This window comes from Mus pahari, chromosome 22, assembly GCF_900095145.1.
Source record: "Mus pahari chromosome 22, PAHARI_EIJ_v1.1, whole genome shotgun sequence".
NCBI lineage: Eukaryota > Metazoa > Chordata > Mammalia > Rodentia > Muridae > Mus > Mus pahari.
Genome location: NC_034611.1, coordinates 48,233,050 through 48,252,850, shown reverse-complemented (window position 1 = coordinate 48,252,850; position 19,801 = coordinate 48,233,050). Strand labels below are relative to the sequence as shown.

Here is a 19,801-nt window from a genome sequence, read left to right as displayed (position 1 = left end):
TCAGAAATCTGCCTGCCTCTACCTCCCAAGTGCTGGGATGAAAGGCGTGCGCCACCACCGCCTGGCAATGTGCATTATCTTACTGATCACGCCTAGAATCTCCAGGATTGCCCTGTCCCCCACCCCCACCATCTCCCTCTGGACGGGACTCAAGCTCTTCAGCCAGGAGGGACCTTAAACAGGAAATCTTTTGAGATAGAGCCAAACAGCCTGGCAGGCCTCATCCCCTCGCCTGCCACCCAGAGGCTTTCGCAGCTGTTCCCCTCAGCCTCTGCCCTGCTCCAAGTGACAGGGCGGCACCCGCTCTGGGCAGACCAGGAAGCTCCTCTCCACCAGCTCTGCTGGCTTTACCACTGCAATCCCCACTCGGGGTGGGGGGGGGGGCTTCATTCGCCACCCTCGGCCCCGCCCCCTTCCTCCTGCCCCGCCCCTCCCTCCGGCCCCATAGCCCTGGACACAGTACACAGGGCCCAGAGTCCCTCCTGGAAGGGAAATAAAAGGAACTGCTTCGGTTCCCATGGCTGTGGTCGACACTTTCACCCCAGGGCTCAGCCCTGAGAACCCGCATTATATTCCAGGGTAAGACTCCTCCTCCCCTGCTTGCTTCTGAGAATGGGGCTTCGGATATAGGAGCCAGTTCACTTAGACACTGGGGTCAAGATGAGAACTGGGGTGTCAGTGGTGTGGTATGGAAAGGGGAATCGAGCGGCTTGTGAGAGCCGGGTCTAACAAAGCTTTGTGTTGCAGTCCCCATAGAAACAGGGTGAAAGCAGGAAGGACTGGACACCCAGGCAGAGGGCTCAGAAATTCGCGTCCCAGGGTTAGGGATGTAGTAGTTTCAGTGATTTAATGATTGACTAGAACACAAGGCACTAGGTCCTGTCCCAAGTAGGTAAAAGAGACAAAGAACAAAATAAAGACCTACAGACTCAAGCTGGGGCAGGAGTGGTTGGACCCGTGTGAGCCAAGCATGGGGCGGGGATGTAGAAGGATCGAAGGTGTTTGTTTGGTCAACCTAGGCTGGAGAGTGAGACCCCATCTAAGAATAAACACACAAACACTTGCTGCAAGTGCACACCAAGAGCGGGGCTTTCCTGCCTGGGTCAGGATGGTGGTGGTGGTGGTGGTAGGGTCGCGGTCTCGGAGCTAAGGGATGGGTCCTGTGCTGCAGGTACACCGGACACTGCCCGCTACTTCAGTTCAGCATGGGCCAGACCTATGGGCAGGTGACTGGTCAGCTACTCCGAGGCCCTCCTGGTCTAGCCTGGCCTCCTGCCCACCGCACACTTCTGCCTCCCATCCAGGCTCCAAGATCTCCTGTGATCTCCAGGGGGAGGCTGCCTCCCAGGCGCGGGCATGAAAGACTCAGCTCCAGCATAATCCCTGGGTATACAGGTCTGTATAGAGATCTGAACGGATGTCCCCTTCGAAGAGACCGTGCCGTGAACTAACACATCTTCTCCGTCAGGTTTTATACCACGGGCACAGTTCATTTTTGCCAAGAACTGCAACCAGGTTTGGGCTGAAGCGATGAGTGAATTTACACGAAGGCGCGGGGAGCAGGAGAGCCATCAACTGCCAGAGGCAGCCAAGGGAGAGAAAGAGGTGGAGGAAGATCAAGGGCCGGAGGCAGAGGAGCCACCGCTGAAGCAGGAGCTGGCACATGTGAGATGGGGCAGGCTGGTGGGGTGGGGGTGGGCGCTCGTGCTTTGCCTGGGGGCACCGTGGGCCATGGGGCTTGGCTGCCAGCTGTCTACGGGGGCGCCTGAACTTACAGTTCTTTTTCTTTCATTAACTTCTCTCATCAGGCTTCCCCATACTCCATGGATAATACAGATCCCCACAAGTTCTTCATGTCAGGTGAGAGGAAGTGGGTAATGACCAAAGGTGAGGGGAGACCCCAGGACATCTTAACTCAGCTTCTCCCCCGCCCCCAGGTTTCACGGGCTATGTGCCCCGTGCCCGCTTCCTCTTTGGCTCCAGCTTTCCTGTGCTCACCAACCAGGCGCTGCAGGAATTTGGGCAGATGTGTACACGTGGCAGGGTGCACAAGGACCCCAAACCTCTCTCCCCACTTCCCAGGCCCAAGTTTGAGAATCTGGGTCTCCTACCTCACTATGGAGGCTACGTGCCAGGTGAGAAGGCCCGTGAGGGGCTCCGGAAACTGTGGTGTGTGTGCGCGCGGGTGGGGCGCTCTGGGAACCGGAATAAACAGACACAGAGATGTCCAACCCTGGGATTTAGCTTTAGAGAGGAAACTCTGAGGCAGCTCAGCGGAGACTTGGGAGCAGATTTTAAAGGGCAGCTTGGAGAGTCTCTGCAATTGCTTTTTTCATGCCTCTGGCTATATACATGACAGACTCTTGGCCATGCAGGATATAAGTTCCAGTTTGGCGGTACATTTGGGCATCTTACCCATGATGCTCTGGGCCTCAGCATTACTCAGAAACAGCTCCTGGCCTAAGTACCTGGATTTCAAGTTCTCCCTTCTCATCCTACCTAACCCAGTGAACCTTTTGGAATGAAGAGAGGTGGGTCGGGGAAGGGCACAAAAAATTGTTTGGAGGCTGAGCACCTTTTTATTATTAGGTGTAATAAATAAATAATAAATAAATAAATACATACATAAACAGAAGCCTGGGCTCCTCCCTATTCTGACGACCAGGCGCAGGTCGCCTCCTATTTACAGCATGGGGGGGGGGGCTTAGGACTCTGGCCCCAATACTGATAACCACCTTCATTATCATTCGGCCTAGTGAACCCACCAATGACCTCTGGGCCAGGAAAACTGGGCAGCCCAGCACTGAGTGTCCCTCCCCTCCTTCCCTGGGTGGAGCTCTGGGACACTGAGGAGGGGTAATTAATACTGAGCACGGGGAGCAGGCGCCAGCACAGAGATCCGCGGCCCCAGCTCTCAGCATACTTTTCATAGCCAAGCCTGAGGGCTTGGGAAGGACTCTCAGGCTCTGAGTCTCGGGGGATGTGAGGGTCGCTGAGGCCACCAGCATGCACAAGGCCTCAGTTTTGGCTGCTCCCAGGAGGTGAACTTGGAGTTGGGGTCAATGTCACATAGGCCAGAGGTACCAAGCCAGTGTCAGGGCCGCGGCTGCAGCGCAGCCAGTCTCCTCCAGCTGGTCCCAGCACCCGTAGGATATCTCCTTTGTGGAAGCTCAGTTGTCCAGGGCCTGTGGCCAGATGGTGGCACAGAGCCTGCACCTCACTGGAGAAACAACAAGGGGGGGGGGGTCGGAGAAGCCCTGTAAACAGGCAGTCTCCCAACACTCAATTCCCCTGGGCGTACCACGGAGGTTTGGAGGGCACGGCTGGAGGGTGCGACTCTTGCAGGTTCTCCCTGGGCTCGGGCTCCCGACGGGCCCCCATCGTCTGCGCTACCAGCTGGAACACAGACTTGTCCAGGCTCAGCCAGTCCGACGGCAGCCTAGGGGAGAGCAGACAGGTTCTGGTTCTGATTTAGACCAGGCTCGCCACACCCCTATACCAGTATATATGCCAGCAGTGACTCTCACCTGTTCGTGGGCCGGGCTTCCCGCTGAGATTTTCGAGAACCAAAGAGATGTCCCCACTTGATGCCCCCAGGTGAAGGCTCTGCAGTCCCTTCCTCATTTTCCGTTGGTGGGGCAACAGGCCCTTCCCTCTCTCGACTGCGCCTCAGCTCAGCTAGCACAGAGTCAGGGGGGCTCCCCATCCAGAAAGGCCAGCCCCTTTCTTGGCCAAGGGCCTCCTCAGGGGCGGGGCAGGCCTCCGCCCCCTCTACCACACCTTCCCGAGGCGGCGGGGGCGGAGCCTGGGACGGTCCCCCACTGCCGACTCCTTTCTTCTTCTCACCGCCACTGTTGCTGCGAGGGAATCTAGAGCCCTCCGCGGCGCCATCGATGTAGACCTGGGAGCTCTGCATGAGCTGGTACCACCAGCCAGCCTGACCCCCTCCGGCCCACTTGCTATGATCCGAGCTCCCCGCCGCCACAGCCACCTCTTCCGCGTCTTCCTCATCCTCTTCTCCACCTTCTGAGGCACCCACCCCCTTCACCCGTTCCCCAGGAGCCACCCTGTCCATGTCTCCAGGGCCCTCCTGGCCTCGGGACCTGGCCAACTGCAGGGTTGAGTGTGCGGACAGCAGCAGGTCCTGGGACACACGCAGCAGTTCCTTGTGCTGCCGCTGCTGGCGCCCGCTCTGCAGCAGCCGGTGCTGGAACAGCAAGTCCAGGTTGAAGGGCAGCAGGGCTAAGGGCTGTAGCAACAGCAGCAGCTCCTCGAAGAGGCCTGGGCACACCGTGTGTGCAGCCCGCAGGAAACCCCAGGGCTGGTAGTGCGTCTGGATGATATCTAAGAGAGAGGGACAGATTCACACTCACAACCCGGGCAGCCACCGCATGCATCCCCGCAGGCTGTGGACGCTGCTTCCGTCTGCACAAAGGCTGCACAGTGTGCGGTGCACACACACCCCAAACAGCAGCTCTGAGGTTAGAGAGGAAGGCTGGGGTTCACGGCCACCCTAACCGCCAGATTCCCTAAGCCTGCGGCTGCTTCAAGGTTCTAAGTCAAGTAGACGTCCCAAATTCTGAGAATGAAAGTCTGGGTGGTCCTCCCCCAGTGTCCTGTACTGAGGCGGTAAGGCGGAGCAGGCTGCGGGCATTACCTTCATGGTCATACAGGTGATTAAACCAGAACTCCAGCGACCGGGTGCTGCAGGAAGACAGGGTAAGAGTTTAGCGTTGTAGACACAGCCAGATGATGAGGGGAGGAATACAGATGAACATCTATGCCGGGGGGGGGGGGGGGGGGGGGGCTGCCTGGTGCACCCTGCTGTGTCTCTGGGGTCATGGGGAGTGGGGTGAACATGAGATTCACAAGTCAGTCGATTCTTGGAATGGAGACAGCCTACATGGAAGCCAGGGTGACTACTGACTGAGGGGACAGGCTGCTGGGGACAAAGGGGACGACCGGGCTACTACCACTACCCCGCACTGCTGGGACCTGTGTTCTAAGGTGAGATTAGGTCTGAAGTGGGATTCAGAAGCTGAGCTGGAGCTGAGACATCACCGTTTGCAGACCCCGAACACTGAGAAACCCAGCTCCTTTCTAAACAGGCCAGGCCATGGTCTCTGAAGTGGAGGGGCCTGATGGTGGGAGAGGCCCCGCCTCGGTGGGGTAAAGGGATCCCGAGGAGCAGACACCCCTCCGGTCTCCTTCCAGGCAGCCCCCCCCGCCCCCCCCAGGAAGCGGAGCTGGCTATGGCAGGGCTGGCGGATTACGAGGAGCAGACACCCCTCCGGTCTCCTTCCAGGCAGCCCCCCCGCCCCCCCAGGAAGCGGAGCTGGCTATGGCAGGGCTGGCGGATTACTCCGTGCTGCTTGCTCTACATACTCACTTGAGCAGGCCAAGGATGAAGGTGTTGAAGCGCATGGTGTGACTGGTGAGTTCTGGGAACTGGCTGACTTTGTTGTAGAGGCCATGCAAGACCTTGGTGGACGGGCCTGGGAAGAAGGCGGGTTTGGAGATGACGTTTCTAACTTCTGCAGCCCCACACTCAGCCAGGAGCCCAGGGCTGCAATCTAGTGCCTACCTAGCTGTGTGGAAGCCTCGACCACACTCCAAGGCATGTTTTTACGTTGGCCGATGATCACATCCAGCACGAAGGCCTTGAGTCCATCCTCGAGTACGGCCTGGACTGCAGGGCACAAGTACTTCAGAACCAGGTGGCCGACATTGGGGCTCACAGAGCTGTTACCCAGCTTTGCCTGCGGATACATAGGGCAACCGTGAGAAGCCTCACCTTGGTCTGTCTTAGTCAGACCCTTCTGGATGTCCCCCCAGCCACTTCCGTCCCCAGTAGCAGAGGGAGACGACGACTGACTGAGTCTGCAGGGCACAGCTCAGCTCTTGACAGCAGCAGCATACCTTCACGCCAGGATCCCGGCTCGTGCCAAAATGGGCCACAATAAGGTCCACAGCAGTGTTGACAGCTTTTACCAGCCCTGTGAGGGAGAAGTGGCTGTGGCAGGTCCCCTTGGGGAGACGCTAGCCCACCTGGTGGAGGCGGACGCCTGGGTGGGGAAGAGGAAGTGGCCCCTCCCCACCCACGGTTCTCGTGGTTCTTTCCTCCTCTGAGGGGTCGGCTGCTCTCGTCATGGAGGGCTTTCCCTCTCTGACCTTTGCGTTCCGTTTGGCTCTACCGGCAACTCTGCCTTCTTGGCCAAGCTCCTGCCCCTTGGCCCACTTGGTAATTTACCCTGAAGTAGCTCCCGGGCTACTGGTCACTAACCTACTGACCGGCATGCTCCTGTCAATCCTTGTCTTCCGTCACCCACATGCTCGCCCACAGTCCAACTACAGTCTTCAGTTAGAACACTTGGGGCCTCTGTTTGCGTATGGGTAACTTTTTAAGATGGTCTCACTATGTAGCCCTGGCTGACCTGGAACTGACTAGGTAGACCAAACTGGCCTGGAACTCAGAGATCCACCAGCTCTGCCTCCCAAGTGGCAGATTAAAGGTACACACTATCATGCCAGGCTCCAGGAAATATTTTTAAATTACCTATCAGTCTCTCTCATTGTACTTAATTTGGTGAGGGAAAAGGCTGAGGCCTGATTCGTAAGTTCCTGATATGTGGCCCTCGTTCATTCAAGACACCACACAAACTTCTACCTCTTGCCCTAATGATCATGGGCTCCTTATTGGTGTTTGGGGTTTTAAATACCTAGGCCTTCTGAAGGATTACCTAGTAGGGTACACTGGGCACCACAGGCCGGGATGGCGGGATCCCTGGACCAGGCTGCGTGTGGCCATGTGTTACCTTTTTTCTGAAGTATGTCGATGGAAATGGCCTCTGAGTTGCCATCGGGAGACAGACAGAACTCAGCGGGGGGCTTCTCGGTTAAAGAGAAGGGGTCCTGTAGGTCAGGACAGGTCAGCGACAGTGGCTTCGTAATCTGACCTGCAAAGAGGAAAACAGAAATCCTGAGATGCTCTTGGCCAGGCCCTTCCCAGCTGGCCCTGGGTACAACCAGGGGACCTTGGTCACGTACTGTTCAGCCGGCAATTCAGATGGCTGGTTGTGCCAAAAGAACCGGGGAACTCAAAGATGGGGTTCCTGCGGGCCAGCCGAGCTTCCGGTGGCCTTCGATCTAGGCTTCCTGACAAACCAGGTGGCCCTAATGGGTTCTTCCTCCTGTATTCCCGCCACTTGAGGGCCTGAGGGGACAGGTGGTTGGCTGGAAGCAGAAGCAGGAGAGAGGAAAAGTTAGAAGGAGCCAGTATTTCATCGCTACCCAGCGGCCGCGGAAAATGCTGGGGCTAGGCCGACGTGTCAATCACCCCCAGACGCTGTGGACGTGACCCCCGCTGAAAGCGTAAGAACCCACCCAAAGGAGTTGTAGGCTTGCTTGGGCCATGGATGAAGCTCGTACCATTGTTGGGCCTGGAGGCCATGCTGCCCTCGCCACCTCCTCGAGCCAGACTCTCAGCCCGGGTGAAGCCAGATCTCCAGGAGCCCAGAGGGGGCAAACTTCCGGTGCCATGAAGCCTGTACTCAGCCAAGGTCGGAATCTTCTGGTCCTCCTTCGGTGGCTGCTGGGATGTGGCAGGGCGCACAGTAGGAGGGCAGGTATGGCTCCATGGTGGTACACTGTCGGCTGCTGCTCCCGGCTCTGGAGGTGGGGAGCAGGAGGTAGAGGCAGAGGAGTCGGTGCTAGACCCAAAGGGGCCGGCGCTCCGGACTGGGGAGTAGCTTCCCAGGGGCGATGGCCGCGAGGTCTCTGGTTCAGGCCCAGCGTTTCTGGCGCCTCTGCCAGTGGCCTGCGATGTGAATGGCTGCGGCTCTCCTGAAGGAGCTGGGGCTGGGCCTTGAGCAGTAGAGATGACCAGCGGGGCAGGCTGCTGTGCGCGGCTGCAGCCCGAGAGGCTGTAGAGCTGGGAGAGGCTGTGCAGGGCCCGGGCCTTGGCCAGCTGCTTGGGGAAATGATGTTGGAACACGAACGGCTGGATCGGTAGGGTGGTCGGCCTCTGTTCCTTGCTGTAGCGCAGGACGGGTCGGCTTTCGGTGCCACCCCCTGTAGCAACAGCGATGGAGAAGGACTGAGACAGAGAGACACTGAAACCCAAACGGGAGGGAGAACCACGGGGAACTAGCGGTGATACCCGATGGGGACGATGGGCTAGCCTGGGCTACTGGCCCTGAACAGGGGCAGGCAAGCTCCTCTGAGGAGGGGGCGCTGCTCCTCCCTGTGAGCCTGCCCTGCGTTTGTTTTTATGACCTGGCTTGCCTTCTGCCTCTCAACTTTGTCAGCTCCGCAGGTGTCAAGGCGTGTTTGGAGGCTCGGTGCTCACCTCACTGAGCAAGTGCTCCCTTGCCAAGGTGGCTGTGTTTCAGGCTTTCACACAGATGGCTCCGGAGCCCACGGCACCCAGCTCTCCTTCACTATCCCGCTGTGGAAAGGGCTTTGCTTTCGTTTTAAATGAACACAGCCTGGCTAGAAACACTGTTCCTAAGCCGTGTCGGGGGAAGCTTTCAGACGCTTCTCGTCTATCGGCTCTGCGCGGGTTTTCCTGATACCTTCCAGTTCTGTCAATGGCAGAACCGCCTACAGCGTCAGTGCCGAGAAGTCGCTGACTTCAAGCTCTCTCTGCCCATCCACCACGCGCTGTCTCCACTCACTCACACACTCCACTCCGTCTCTGAGCAAATTCAGCAGTAAGACAAGTATTTACTTGTAGCCAAATCGGCCAAACTTTTTGTTTTGTTTTTCGAGACAGGGTTTCTCTGAGTAGCCCCTGGCTGTCCTGGAACTCACTCTGTAGACCAGGCTGGCTTTGAACTCAGAAATCCGCCTGCCTCTGCCTCCCGAGTGCTGGGATTAAAGGCGTGCGCTACCACGCCCGGCTCGGCCAAACTTCTTACCCCTACGCACTCACAATCCTGATCTCTCCCATGATCCCTTCATAAGAACTTCCAAATCAGGCTGGTAAGATGGCTCAGTGGGTAAGAGCACCCGACTGCTCTTCCGAAGGTCCGGAGTTCAAATCCCAGCAACCACATGGTGGCTCATAACCATCCGTAACAAGATCTTGCGCCCTCTTCTGGAGTGTCTGAAGACAGCTACAGTGTACTTACGTATAAAATCAAAAAAAAAAAAAAAAAAAGGAACTTCAAAATCCACTTTTGCTCTCTTTGAATAGGGATGTTTTCCAACTCTGGGGAATTTTTTTTTCGGCAACTTTTCAGGCCAGTATTCCTTAAATCACAGGTCCCAGAACTAAACTGAGGTCAAGAACAATGCTGGGTGCCACTGTATTTGTTAATGAACTGTTAGCGCAATAAAACGCAGCTCATGCTGCAGCTATCTAAATGAACACAAGGTGGCGCCACACACTCTTCCAGGGCCTAAAACCCTGGGCGTGGCTCAACAAGAAGCAGGAGGAATTCATTTCTCCACAGATCAAGAAACTTATTTTTGTTTTTTGTTTTTTTTTTTGAGACAGAGTCTCATGTAGTTCAGACTGACTTTGAACTTGCTGCGCGGCTAAGATTGGCCTTGGATTCCTGATCCTCCTGCCTCAGCCTCTAAGTGTTGGCTGGGTTACAGGTCTGAGCCACCTTGCTACACACAGATCAGGGAAATTTAAATTAAGTCGTTGTCTCAAGTTGAGGTCACTTAGCTGGGAAAATAGCAGAGCCCAGAATGTTGCCCAAACCAAAGTCGGTTTCTGGGGCCAAAGTTCTTGACCACATCACATCACACACACAGTGAGTGATGTCAGGGTTTGCCAAGCCATCGTCAGGGTATCATCAGGGTCATGAGGGATGCGTACACAGGCTCAGAGAGAAGTGTTCAGACTCACGCTCCCTGCCAACCCCAGTGCTCCGAGGACAGCCTGTCTTCCTTGACTCCTCGAACACACCTCCAGCGCTCAGTCCTTAATCATACCTACTCACTAACGCCCTGGGGCCTCGTCCTTGCTGTGATCTGCCTGAGATTTCTTCAGTCCCCTTCCTGCTCAGCCCTCTCACCCCGTTTCATTTCCTTTTTGTAAAGTGTCGGGGAAGGATTTCTTAACGTGCTTGCTGCCTGTTACCCTTCACAGGATTTCCAGAAATGTCGGGACCAAATGCCCCCAGGCACTTCACGGGAACCGAACAGTTAAATGAACGATCTCTACTTCTGACTCAGTCTAGTCTCCACTGCCTCAAATTACCTTCTATAAATCTGATTCTCTTGAAAAATGAATTTCTCTGTGGCTGTTGCTCAGAGAATAAAGATCACACGTGTCGTGTACCTGGGAAGCCACCCAGTCCCTGGGTTCCTTCTTAAAATGTAGCATCCAGAGTTCCTCGGGCAGCCAGTCAGTGCTCAGTGTTCCAAGGGGAGCCCCCCCCCCGAATCTACCTCTGGGCAGGGCTTTGGAAATGGCTGATGCACATTTTGCAATCTGTTACTCGCTCCAAATCAACTCAAGGACACTTTACAAATTGAATTTCACAATGGCCTCGGCCTTATTGGTTTTGTTCTATCAAGATTTGGTAAGATCCCTTTTCTCAACCACCGTCCCCTGCTGCTCAGGTTCTCAGGAGGTGCCTCAGCTTCTTCCAGTCAAGTCCAAACTGGTTCTTCCTTGGCTATCGATAAATTCAACCAACTGTCAACTGGTTTTAAAATGTGCACAGGATGACAGGGTCACTTTGGAGGCTGCCCTGACGGAGACGTCCCACTGGGACTCGGGAGGAAGCTCTTCTGGTAGAGAGCCTGCCCAGTAAGTACTAAGCCCGGGTCAGCCCTAAGGGCTGAGCAACCCAGAGGTTCATACCCGCAGTCCCAGCAGGAGGCATTGGCAGCAGCATCAAAACTCAAGGTCATCCTTGGCTACACAGTTTGAAGATAACCTGGGATTCATAAGACCCTGACTCAAAATAGTTAAAAAAATAAATAAATACAGTAAACCTTATTTTGCGTGTGTATACGGGAAGAGGCATACGGAAATCATGGGTTAAATTTTTCCTTCCCCTATTTAGACTCTAGGATCAAAGAGCCTATTGGCAAATGCCTTTACTGGCTGAACCGTCTCCCTGACCCAAGAAAAATACATTTTTAAAAAATATTAAAAGTTCTTTAAATTTTTGAGTCTAGTGAAAATGCTTTAGTGGCTGCTGTCCCCCCCTCTGTCTCTTCCTCTCTCCTCTCCTCTCCTTTTGTTTCATTATATTGGCTATGTGGCATGTATGTGTGTGTACACACGTTTGCGCATACGTGAGTATTCGTGGAGGCCCCGGGTTGACACTGAGGCTCCTCCTTGATCGCCCATCTACCTCAGACCCAGAGCTCTTGCATCTGATCAGTCTTTGTAGCATGCTCTGGGAGCCCTAGTCTCTGCCGCCTGAGCCTGGGGTTATGGGTAGGCTGCACAGCTACCAGGTTATTGGTGGCATCTGCAGTTTCGAGGGTGGTGACTGTGATACCTGGCAAGGTGCTTTAATCACCAAGCCGCCTCTCCAGACCCCCTTTAAAATATTTAAACATCTTTAGACAATACAGACCTGGCTAGTCTGGAACTTGCTCTGGAGAACAAGCTGTCCTCAAAATCACAAAAGTCTACCAAGCCCTTTTGCCTCACGCGTGCTGGGAGTAAAGGTGTGTGCCACCAAGCCTGGCTGAAATATATATTTTAGTGATCACTGTACGTGTGCACATACAAGTGTGGGAGTCGGAGGACAACCGCAAAGCTGGCTCTTTCCCTTCACGTAAGTTCTACGGGTTGAACTCGGGTTACCAAGCTGGGATCGCAAGGGCCTATACCTGCCGGGCCACCTCGCTGGCCCCGTCTTAAACTTCCGATTGATTTTTTTCAGCCTTCGCCTCTTAAATGCTAGAATTACAGATGTGCCTGACAAGCCCAGCTTCATCTCCAACCTTGAGGGTTGCTCTGCTCAGCCCTTAAGTCACACTGTCCGTCCCCTGGTTCTAGTCTTGTTTACTTTGTAATTCCACACACTCTTCATGGATGACCAGTTTTAACAACCCCTCCTCCCTCCCTCCCTGGCAGGGTCTCACTCTGTAGCCCTGGCCGGGCGAGAGATCATGAAGTAAAGCAGCGTGCTTAGAACTCACAGAGGCCCACTACCGTTCCTAACCCGGTGGCTTCCTACTGTACAGGGCAGGCTCTCCTGTCGGGAAGACACTTCTCCACCTCTCCCACCCATCCCACCGAGGAGCTTTCTAAACTGCAACTCAAAATGTGCCATTAAGCACACAGAAAACCAAACCATACCATACCAACACAGCCACTCTCCTGATGAAAATCCTTCGGTGGTTCACCCCCACCCTCAAGGCTCTGCTAAATTAGTCTACTGCAGTTCCTGGAAAGCGCCAGACTCTGCGCCTGTGGGGCGTTGTACAACGGGCTCTTCCGTGAGCCTAGAAAGTTCTTAGAAGAGAGTCTACAAAACCTAACCCTTATCTTTCTTCCAGGCTAAAATGTATACCGTTGAGCCCCCTAACATGCCAGACTAGCAGAGATATTCTGGGCTACTTGCACCTTACACTGCTACTTTGCATGGTTTCTTTCTTCCCTTTTGTTCTGTCCTTCCTTGGAATCCCAGGAGGACAGATTTCTCTCTGCAGCACCACTTCAGCGCAGACCCTGCTACAAAGTAATTACTCGAAATGGAATCAACCATAAAGCTGCTGGCTTAGGAGTCCATCTGAACTGTCAAGGTTCAGTTCTGCTTTGCTTTTTTCTTTCAGAAGTGGTCTCATTTTGTTGCCCACGCTGGCTGCCCGCCCTCAAGCAACTCTCCTGCCTCAGCCTCTGGAGGCACATGCCAACCTACTCAGCCTAGGTCTCGGGCTCTTCAGTGCAGGATTGCCATCAATGATCAGAGAGCAAACCCACTGCTACCCAGTGTGGCTTCCCTGCTGGGCACGCCCCGGAGATGCCTTAAGCCCAGCAAATCCCTGCATGTCTGCAACTGACCACATGCCTAGTCTCTGTCAGTAATCGCTTCACGGTTTCCCGGGACACCAGTCTCCAAGTCCTAGTGATCTATTTCCTCGGCACTCTCCCCTCCCTGTCCCCACCCCAGGGGCAGCACATGTGCTGGACCAGAAAGAGAGGCCCAGGCTGGTACGGAACAAATGCATATACACATCGCGCTGTTCTCCGAGTTCCTTACCGTCAGCTCTAGCTCTCGCATCCCTCTGGGTATGGCTGTTGGCTGGGCTCCCCTGGAGAGCGGGCCCAGGATCCATCAGCTGGGCCAAGGGTCCCTGCCCAGCAGCTCTGAGGCTAGGAAGTGGCATCTCACTGGACTGGGAGCCCTGGCAAACCTGGGTGGACCAGGGTTCGGGGCCAAGGAGGTCCAGGTTTGGCCCCAAGGGCAGGGACGGCAGGCTATGGCTACATCGAGTGTTCTCATCAAGTGGGGCCGCCCTGTCTTGCTGGGCTTCTTGAATGGGTGAGAACTCCTGGGAAGAATCTCCAACGCTCGCCCGAAGTGGTGGGGAGCCGGAGCCCACAGCTTTCTTCCGGCCTTTGGCCAGCTCAGCGAAGGAGGTAACCCTTCTGGGTGGGGACGCGGGCCCAGCTAGGGCCGCAGGACCCTCACTTAATCGTACCGGGCAACTAAGCATGCGCTCCAGCGAGCCCAGGCGGACCGGGGGGCTGCGCTCCAGGCTTCGGTCGTAGCTTCGAGAGCGCTGCCGGCCAGTGCTGAGGTTGGGGGGGGAAGTATTTGTGTACACCTGCCCTTCAAGTACAGTGGGGCCCACGGCGGCTGCTGCTTCTGCTGGGGAGCCCACTGCTTCTTGTTCCTCTGGCTGGATGTCTGGCTTCTGGAAGAGGTAATACTCAGAGGGCTGGCTGGGGTCTGGGTCTGAGCAGGGGCCTGGTGGAGGACTTATCTTGGTGTGTTCTTCAGAGCAACTCGTGATGGAGGAGCCGGCGGGGCTCGGGGAGGACTGTGAGGACAGGTCACAGGTGACAAGTTTATAGTAATTCTGTGTGGCCACGACGAGGCGGGCCTGGCTCTGGAAGCAGGCTGTGAGGTCAGCCACAGCTGGGCAGGGCTCAGAGTGTGGGCGGTAGGCGTTGCAGTTGGCATCGAGCTCAGGGGATGAGGCGTGAGGACAGCCACAGCCCTCTTCCCGGTCCCCGTTCTCAGGGTGGTGGGACTCGCAAGACATTCTTGACTCCGCGGGGGAGGGCTGCAGGTCCAGGTAGAAGGCTCCAGGGTCTGTGTGGCTGCAGAAGGAAGAGTCGCTGCAGGACTGAGGGACAGAGTTGAGGTTGGCACGGGAGCTGCCGTGCATCTTATTGTAGAGGGTGCTGAAGGTGACTAGCACACCGTCGGAGCTGTTACAGGAGGAGTCGCTGACGTAGCCCATGGACTGGTCAGCCGCCTCCGACTGACTGGACGTACTACTGCAGTGGCAGTGCTGGGTTCCCGAGCCGGAGCGTCCAGGGTGTCTCGGGGATTCGTCGGAACTCATCTTCCACTCTTGCTCAAAGGAAAAGCCAGAGATATCACTGGCGCCCCCTCCACTGCCACTCCCCCCGTGTCCCCCACACTCATCCAGCTCCATCCTCTCAGCTTCCAGCTCTGGCCGGCAGCAGTGGCTGGTGCTGCACTGGGTCCCCAAGGCTGTCGCTGGGTCCTGTTCCTGCCCCTCCACCACTCCAGGCCGACTGCGCGTTGCACCCCACGGCCTGCCCTGCCCGGGGCCGGACGGTGGCAGCTGGAAAGAAGACAGATGGAAGGGCTGGCTGGCGCTGTGCAGGTGGAAGGACTGCTGGGTGACACTGTCACCAGTGCTGCCGTCATGCAGGTCACCGAGTCCTGTCTCACCCACACCTTCCTGCACCAAGAAGGGGTTGTGGCGCTTGGGAGCTCCGGGGCCTCGTCCATCTCGACTCCTACTCTTGACGCTGTCTGAAGACCGTGTAGGTGCCCCTGGCGCTGAGTGCAGGCTGGGGTACAGAAGGGAGTCAGCTTGTCCTAGGTCGTGGTCAGGCTGGGTGAGGCCCAGCTCCGGGGGACAGAAGGGATTGGCTCTTGTGCCCCCACCGCCTCCACCTGCGCCCCCGCAGCACTGCCTGTCTGGGACTTGGCAGTGCACTAAGGGGATATGGTGGACGATGAGGGTCTCTCCAGTCAGCTTAGGGGGGCTATCCATTCTGGAAAGTTCCAACAAGGGCATCAACAGCACCAGATACTGCCTCTGGAGCCCAGTGGGGCACAACACATTTCATCAGGAGAGCTTGACACCTGGAAGAGAAAGGGAACCTATTGTCACCTCCCTGGAGATCAGGGACAGGCCCTTTTCCCCAAACTATTTTCAGATGGACAAGAATCCACGTGGAATAAAAGGGTCTGGGTCAAGGCGGAGCTCTGGGACAACATACACGAGCACATCTGCACATTCTGCACCGCACAGGCCCAGGGGCCCTGCTTCATTTTAGGGTCACTGTGTATCCAGGTCCAGTAAAAGGCCAGGCCTCTTTTAATGCCACGTATGAGGGTGTAGAACTCAGGGACATGTTCCTCCTTTTTCCTTTTTTACAATTACATTTATTTACTGTGTGGTTGTGTGTGCCCCAGTGTGTGTATGGGAGTCAGAGGACAACCCGTGGGAGCTCTGTTCTCTCCCTGCACTGTCTGAGTCCCAGGGAGTGAACTCAGGGTGCCAGGTTTGGTGGCAAGTGTCTTTACCTGCCGGGGTACCTCTCAGGCCTTCCCATTTGCTTCTAAGCAGTAAATAATTACCACACACACACACACACACACACACACACACACACCCCATAACTAAGAAAAGCCATGTAGGATGTCTGGTGAGTGCTAAGGGAAGGGACAGCGATGCCTGCACAGCTATGGCGGGGGCAAGTTTACAGATGAGAAAAGAATTAGACATGTATCATATGCTCATAGAAATCAGCTATGATTTTGTAAGAAATGTATCTCAAAACATACCATACCAGTTGACCAAAGACCGCCAGCACTCACCCTCTTCTTCCCTGTGGATCCAAGAACCCTTATCCCTCTGATTACTGTGGGCTACTATTGATTTTTTATTTATTTACACTCCAAATGCTGTCCCTCTTCCTTGTCCTCCCTCTCCTTCTCCTCTGAGAATGTGGGGCCCCCATGGGAGTACCCCCACCCTGGTACATCATCTCTCTGCCAGACAAGGCAGTGCTGACGGGGCAGGAATACCACAGGCTACAGCTTCAGGGAGAGCCTCCGCTTCAGTGGTTGGGAGACCCAGGCTGCTGCACAGCTGCTGGAGGCCTCAGTCCTGCCCATGGGTAGTCTTTGGTTGGTGGCTCAGTTGTCTGAGAGCTGTGTCACTACTGTTACAGTCCTTCATAAGCACAGTGGAGGGGACACTGGATAACTACAAGCATGGCTGACATCGACCTCTCCTTACACGGGGTGTGTGTGTGTGTGTGTGTGTGTGTGTCTGCTCTTATCCCCAGCCCGCCACTCTGTCATACTCCTACACAGACCTGGCAAACATGGGGCCTAACACAGTTCTGATGCTTGCTTAGGTCAGGGTTCAGACCCTTTAAAGTACCCCGATTTGGGTTTGTTTTAGTCTAGAGCAGTGGTTCTCAGCCTTCCTAACGCCGTGGTCCTTTAATCCAGCTCCTCATATGGTGGTGACTCCCAACCACAAAATTATTTTTATTGCTACTTCATAACCACAATTTCGCTGTTTTGAATCATTATGCACTAATACGTAACAATATGCAGTATACCTGATATTTGACTCCCGTGAAAGGGTTGTTTGACTCCCAAAGGGTTCACTATGCATAGGCTGAAAACCAGTAGCCTAGAACCTTTGCTACTGGGATTTCCTGGAAAGTCTTTATCCAAGTTTTACCTCTGAGAGGCTGAAGTTCTGTCAGCTGTGAGGGCCTCTGGTCTCTTGGCCTGTGCAGAAATGACCTCTTAAACTTTCCTTGCCTGGGCCGTCAGACTCAGGCCTTTCTCCTAGACAACCCGAGACCAATTTCTTCTGATTCATCAATCTCTCTCCCCCCTTTGCCTACTCTGGCTCTAACCACCTCCCCCCCCCATTCACTTTCTCTTAATCATTTAACTGAACCTTTGACAGCACTGACTGCTTAAAGTTTAACTCATTTAGACCAAAGGGCCAAGCTCCCTCTGTAGACTACAGTAAAGGGCCAGGCAGGTTACATATGCCTAAGGAAATGCATTAAAGGGGAATGCAAATGTCCAATAATGCTACATTCTCCAGTAGTGACAGGCGCAACAGGCCCCCAAAACCTGGGCGCTGTCCTGAGGCAAAAGTTCACGGAAACTCAGTCTCCTGGAATGGTGGCATCCTCCATGTGCTTCCCTGGAACTGCTACATTCTTTCCAGTAGTGACAAGCGCGCCAACAGGCCCCAAAAACCTGGGTGTTGTCCCGAGGCAAAAAGTTCACGGAAACTCAGTCTCCTGGAATGGTGGCATTTTGTATAACAAATGCTCCAATGTCCTTGCTTTAATTGGAAAACAGATCCATGTGCTTTCCCTTAGTACATAGCCATGTTAGATCCTAGGCAATCAGTCCTTGAGCTGACCCTGGTCTAGGCAGCTAAGCCACTGCCCTACATAGGAATTTACCATTCTCTAGGAAGAAAGAAGTTTGTGATCTAAAGAGGAACCAGGGTAGATACTTAGAACCACAGGTAGCTGAGTTACACCCATACACAAGCATTACAGTGGCCTAGGGGGAAGGTGGACTATAGGAATGAAGCCCTTGCCCCCCCCCCCCTACTGACTTTGAGCTGACTTTAGGTGGAGCTGTTTTGATCCCAGCTGTTAACATTGAATTTTATCCCAGTTGGTTCCTGCCAGCCCTTCCATGTTTGCATTCCTCTGTTTTGTGTAACTTCCCTATTTTCTTCTGTATAAATAGTCTGATGCTCGATTTGACAGAGGGCATTCAGATACCACACTTCCTTGTGTCTGTTTGGCACCCCACATTCGCCGAATCCTCGCTCACCTGAAACCAGAGACCCAGTTCCACGCAGATCGGGGACCCAAGGAAAGTCCGTCTGCGGCACAATAACTATGTGTGAGGGAAAATTATAGTAAGTTATAATTAAACATAATTATACATTACAATTATGTATGTTAAATCACGTTAGAATTAAGCCTTCTGAGAGGAAGTCTCCTTTATGGGATTTGTAAGTGCTACTGTGTTGAGTATGATATTCAGCATGGATGTGGAAAAGCAAAAACTAGAGAAGTTAAGCTAAGTTTCAAGGTTAAGAGTTACAGAAGAAAAAAAAAAAGAATGAAAAAATGGAGGGGCTGGAGAGACTGTTCAGCGGTTAAGAGCACTGACTGCTCTTCTGAAGGTCCTGAGTTCAAACCCCAGCAACTGCATGGTGGCTCACAACCACCCGTAATAAGATCTGACACCTCCTTCTGTTGCATCTTAAGATAGCTACAGTGTCCTTATTTATAATAATAAATAAATCTTTGGGCCGGAGCGAGCAGGGACTGAGCGAGTGGGGTTGACCGCAGCGAGCGGAGGTCCTAAATTCAATTCCCAACAAGCTCATGAAGGCTCACAACCATCTGCTACAGTGTACTCATATACGTAAATAAATCTTTAGAAAAAAATTGGAGACAGGGTCTCACGTATCACAGGCTGTCCTCCAAATCCACATCTAGCCAAGGATGACAGTGGCTTCCTGGTCTTCCTGCCTCCACTTTCCATGTGCTAGGATCACAGGCATGTACCGCCACGCCCAGTTTATCTGCTGAGGACTTAGCCCAGGTCTTCATGTGTGCTACGTAAGCACTCGACCCACGGAGACCATTGTCAACTTGAGAGTAACCCGTGGTAAACCTAACCCACTCTACCCATGGAGACCACTGTCAACTTGAGAGTGACCCGTGGTAAACCTAACCCACTCTACCCATGGAGACCACTGTCAACTTGAGAGTAACCCGTGGCAAACCTAACCCAACGGTTGTGTTTCCTACCTCATCAGTCATCGCTGTGTGTTCAAAGGGTACCATGACAAAAATTAAAAGTGAGTCAGGGAACAGGTCAGATGTAAAGGGCTTGCCATGCAAGCATGGACATCTGAGTGTGGTCCCCAGACTCTGTATTAAAAGGGCAGGGCACAGTGGCACACACCTGGAAACCCACCCCTGGGGAGGCAAGGACAGGTAACTGCTTAGGACTCTCTGGCCAGCCAGCCTAGCCCACCTGGCGAACCCCAGGCCAGCGAGAGACCCCCGTCTCAAAGCCAAGGTCCCGATTAATGACCCCTGAAGTCGACGTGCATTCACTCATACACACACACATAAGAGTCACTCCACAGTATTGGGGAAAGTACTTTTAACTAATACGTCTGACAGTGGTTTCTAATCAAATTATACAAAAAAACTCTTACAACTTCTTTGTCTTCCTTCCTCCCTCCCTCCCTCCCTTCTCTCTCTCTCTCTCTCTCTCTCTCTCTCTCTCTCTCTCTCTCTCTCTCGTGACAGGCCTCCTTGTATATCTCTGGATGGCCCTGGACTAAGTTGGCTTTGAAGTCACATTAATCTACCTGCCTTTGCCTACAAAGGAAGTGTCACCATGCCCATCACTGAAGAGATGCATCTTTAAAGAAGACATATGCGTGGTTAATAAGAAGAAAAGATGGGCAATATCATTAGTCATTAAGAAAATAACAGCTGGGCAGTGGTGACACATGCCTTTAGTCCCAGCACTCGGGAGGCAGAGGCAGACAGATTTCTAAGTTCGAGGCCAGCCTGGTCCAT

The 19,801-nt window shown here is 54.2% G+C and overlaps 2 protein-coding genes across 8 annotated transcripts in view; one reads left to right on the top strand and one right to left on the bottom strand.

The window, feature by feature from the left end:
• Positions 1–478: 478 nt before the first annotated feature.
• Fam166b (family with sequence similarity 166 member B) lies at positions 479–2,635 on the top strand. 2 transcript variants are annotated; one of them, XM_021222046.2, is made up of 6 exons: positions 479–579; positions 1,172–1,395; positions 1,469–1,665; positions 1,809–1,860; positions 1,938–2,135; positions 2,376–2,635. In XM_021222046.2, exons 1-6 carry the CDS (start codon positions 518–520, stop codon positions 2,462–2,464), a joined length of 822 nt encoding a protein of 273 aa, XP_021077705.1. In that variant the 5' UTR covers positions 479–517; the 3' UTR covers positions 2,465–2,635. The 2 variants fall into 2 exon arrangements, with proteins under 2 accessions (XP_021077705.1, XP_029389112.1); XM_029533252.1 differs by lacking the exon at positions 479–579 and adding an exon at positions 921–998 and having other exon boundaries at positions 2,376–2,623.
• The window catches only part of Rusc2 (RUN and SH3 domain containing 2), a 51,508-nt gene continuing 34,252 nt past the window's right edge, over positions 2,546–19,801 (bottom strand). For 4 of the 6 annotated variants that reach the window (XM_029533249.1, XM_029533251.1, XM_029533250.1 and 1 more), the window contains exons 2-12: positions 13,185–15,275; positions 7,429–8,070; positions 7,048–7,233; positions 6,816–6,956; positions 5,920–5,996; positions 5,585–5,759; positions 5,390–5,495; positions 4,658–4,704; positions 3,528–4,344; positions 3,302–3,439; positions 2,547–3,220 (exon numbers count right to left, since the gene is read on the bottom strand). In XM_029533249.1, the coding sequence (XP_029389109.1) occupies positions 3,019–3,220; positions 3,302–3,439; positions 3,528–4,344; positions 4,658–4,704; positions 5,390–5,495; positions 5,585–5,759; positions 5,920–5,996; positions 6,816–6,956; positions 7,048–7,233; positions 7,429–8,070; positions 13,185–15,207 (4,554 nt within the window). In that variant the 5' untranslated portion in view covers positions 15,208–15,275 and the 3' untranslated portion in view covers positions 2,547–3,018. Of the gene's footprint in view, positions 3,221–3,301; positions 3,440–3,527; positions 4,345–4,657; positions 4,705–5,389; positions 5,496–5,584; positions 5,760–5,919; positions 5,997–6,815; positions 6,957–7,047; positions 7,234–7,428; positions 8,071–13,184; positions 15,276–19,801 lie in introns of all 6 variants that reach the window. The other 2 variants (XM_021222043.2, XM_021222042.1) reach the window with 2 other exon arrangements.

Excerpts from the sequence above, each read along its gene's own strand:
- Fam166b (XM_021222046.2), top strand. The coding sequence starts at position 518 with ATGGCTGTGGTCGACACTTTCACCCCAGGGCTCAGCCCTGAGAACCCG. Across the intron at positions 1,396-1,468 it reads CATAATCCCTGGGTATACAG|GTTTTATACCACGGGCACAG; the intron begins GTCTGTATAGAG and ends CTTCTCCGTCAG. Across the intron at positions 1,861-1,937 it reads CCACAAGTTCTTCATGTCAG|GTTTCACGGGCTATGTGCCC; the intron begins GTGAGAGGAAGT and ends CCCCGCCCCCAG.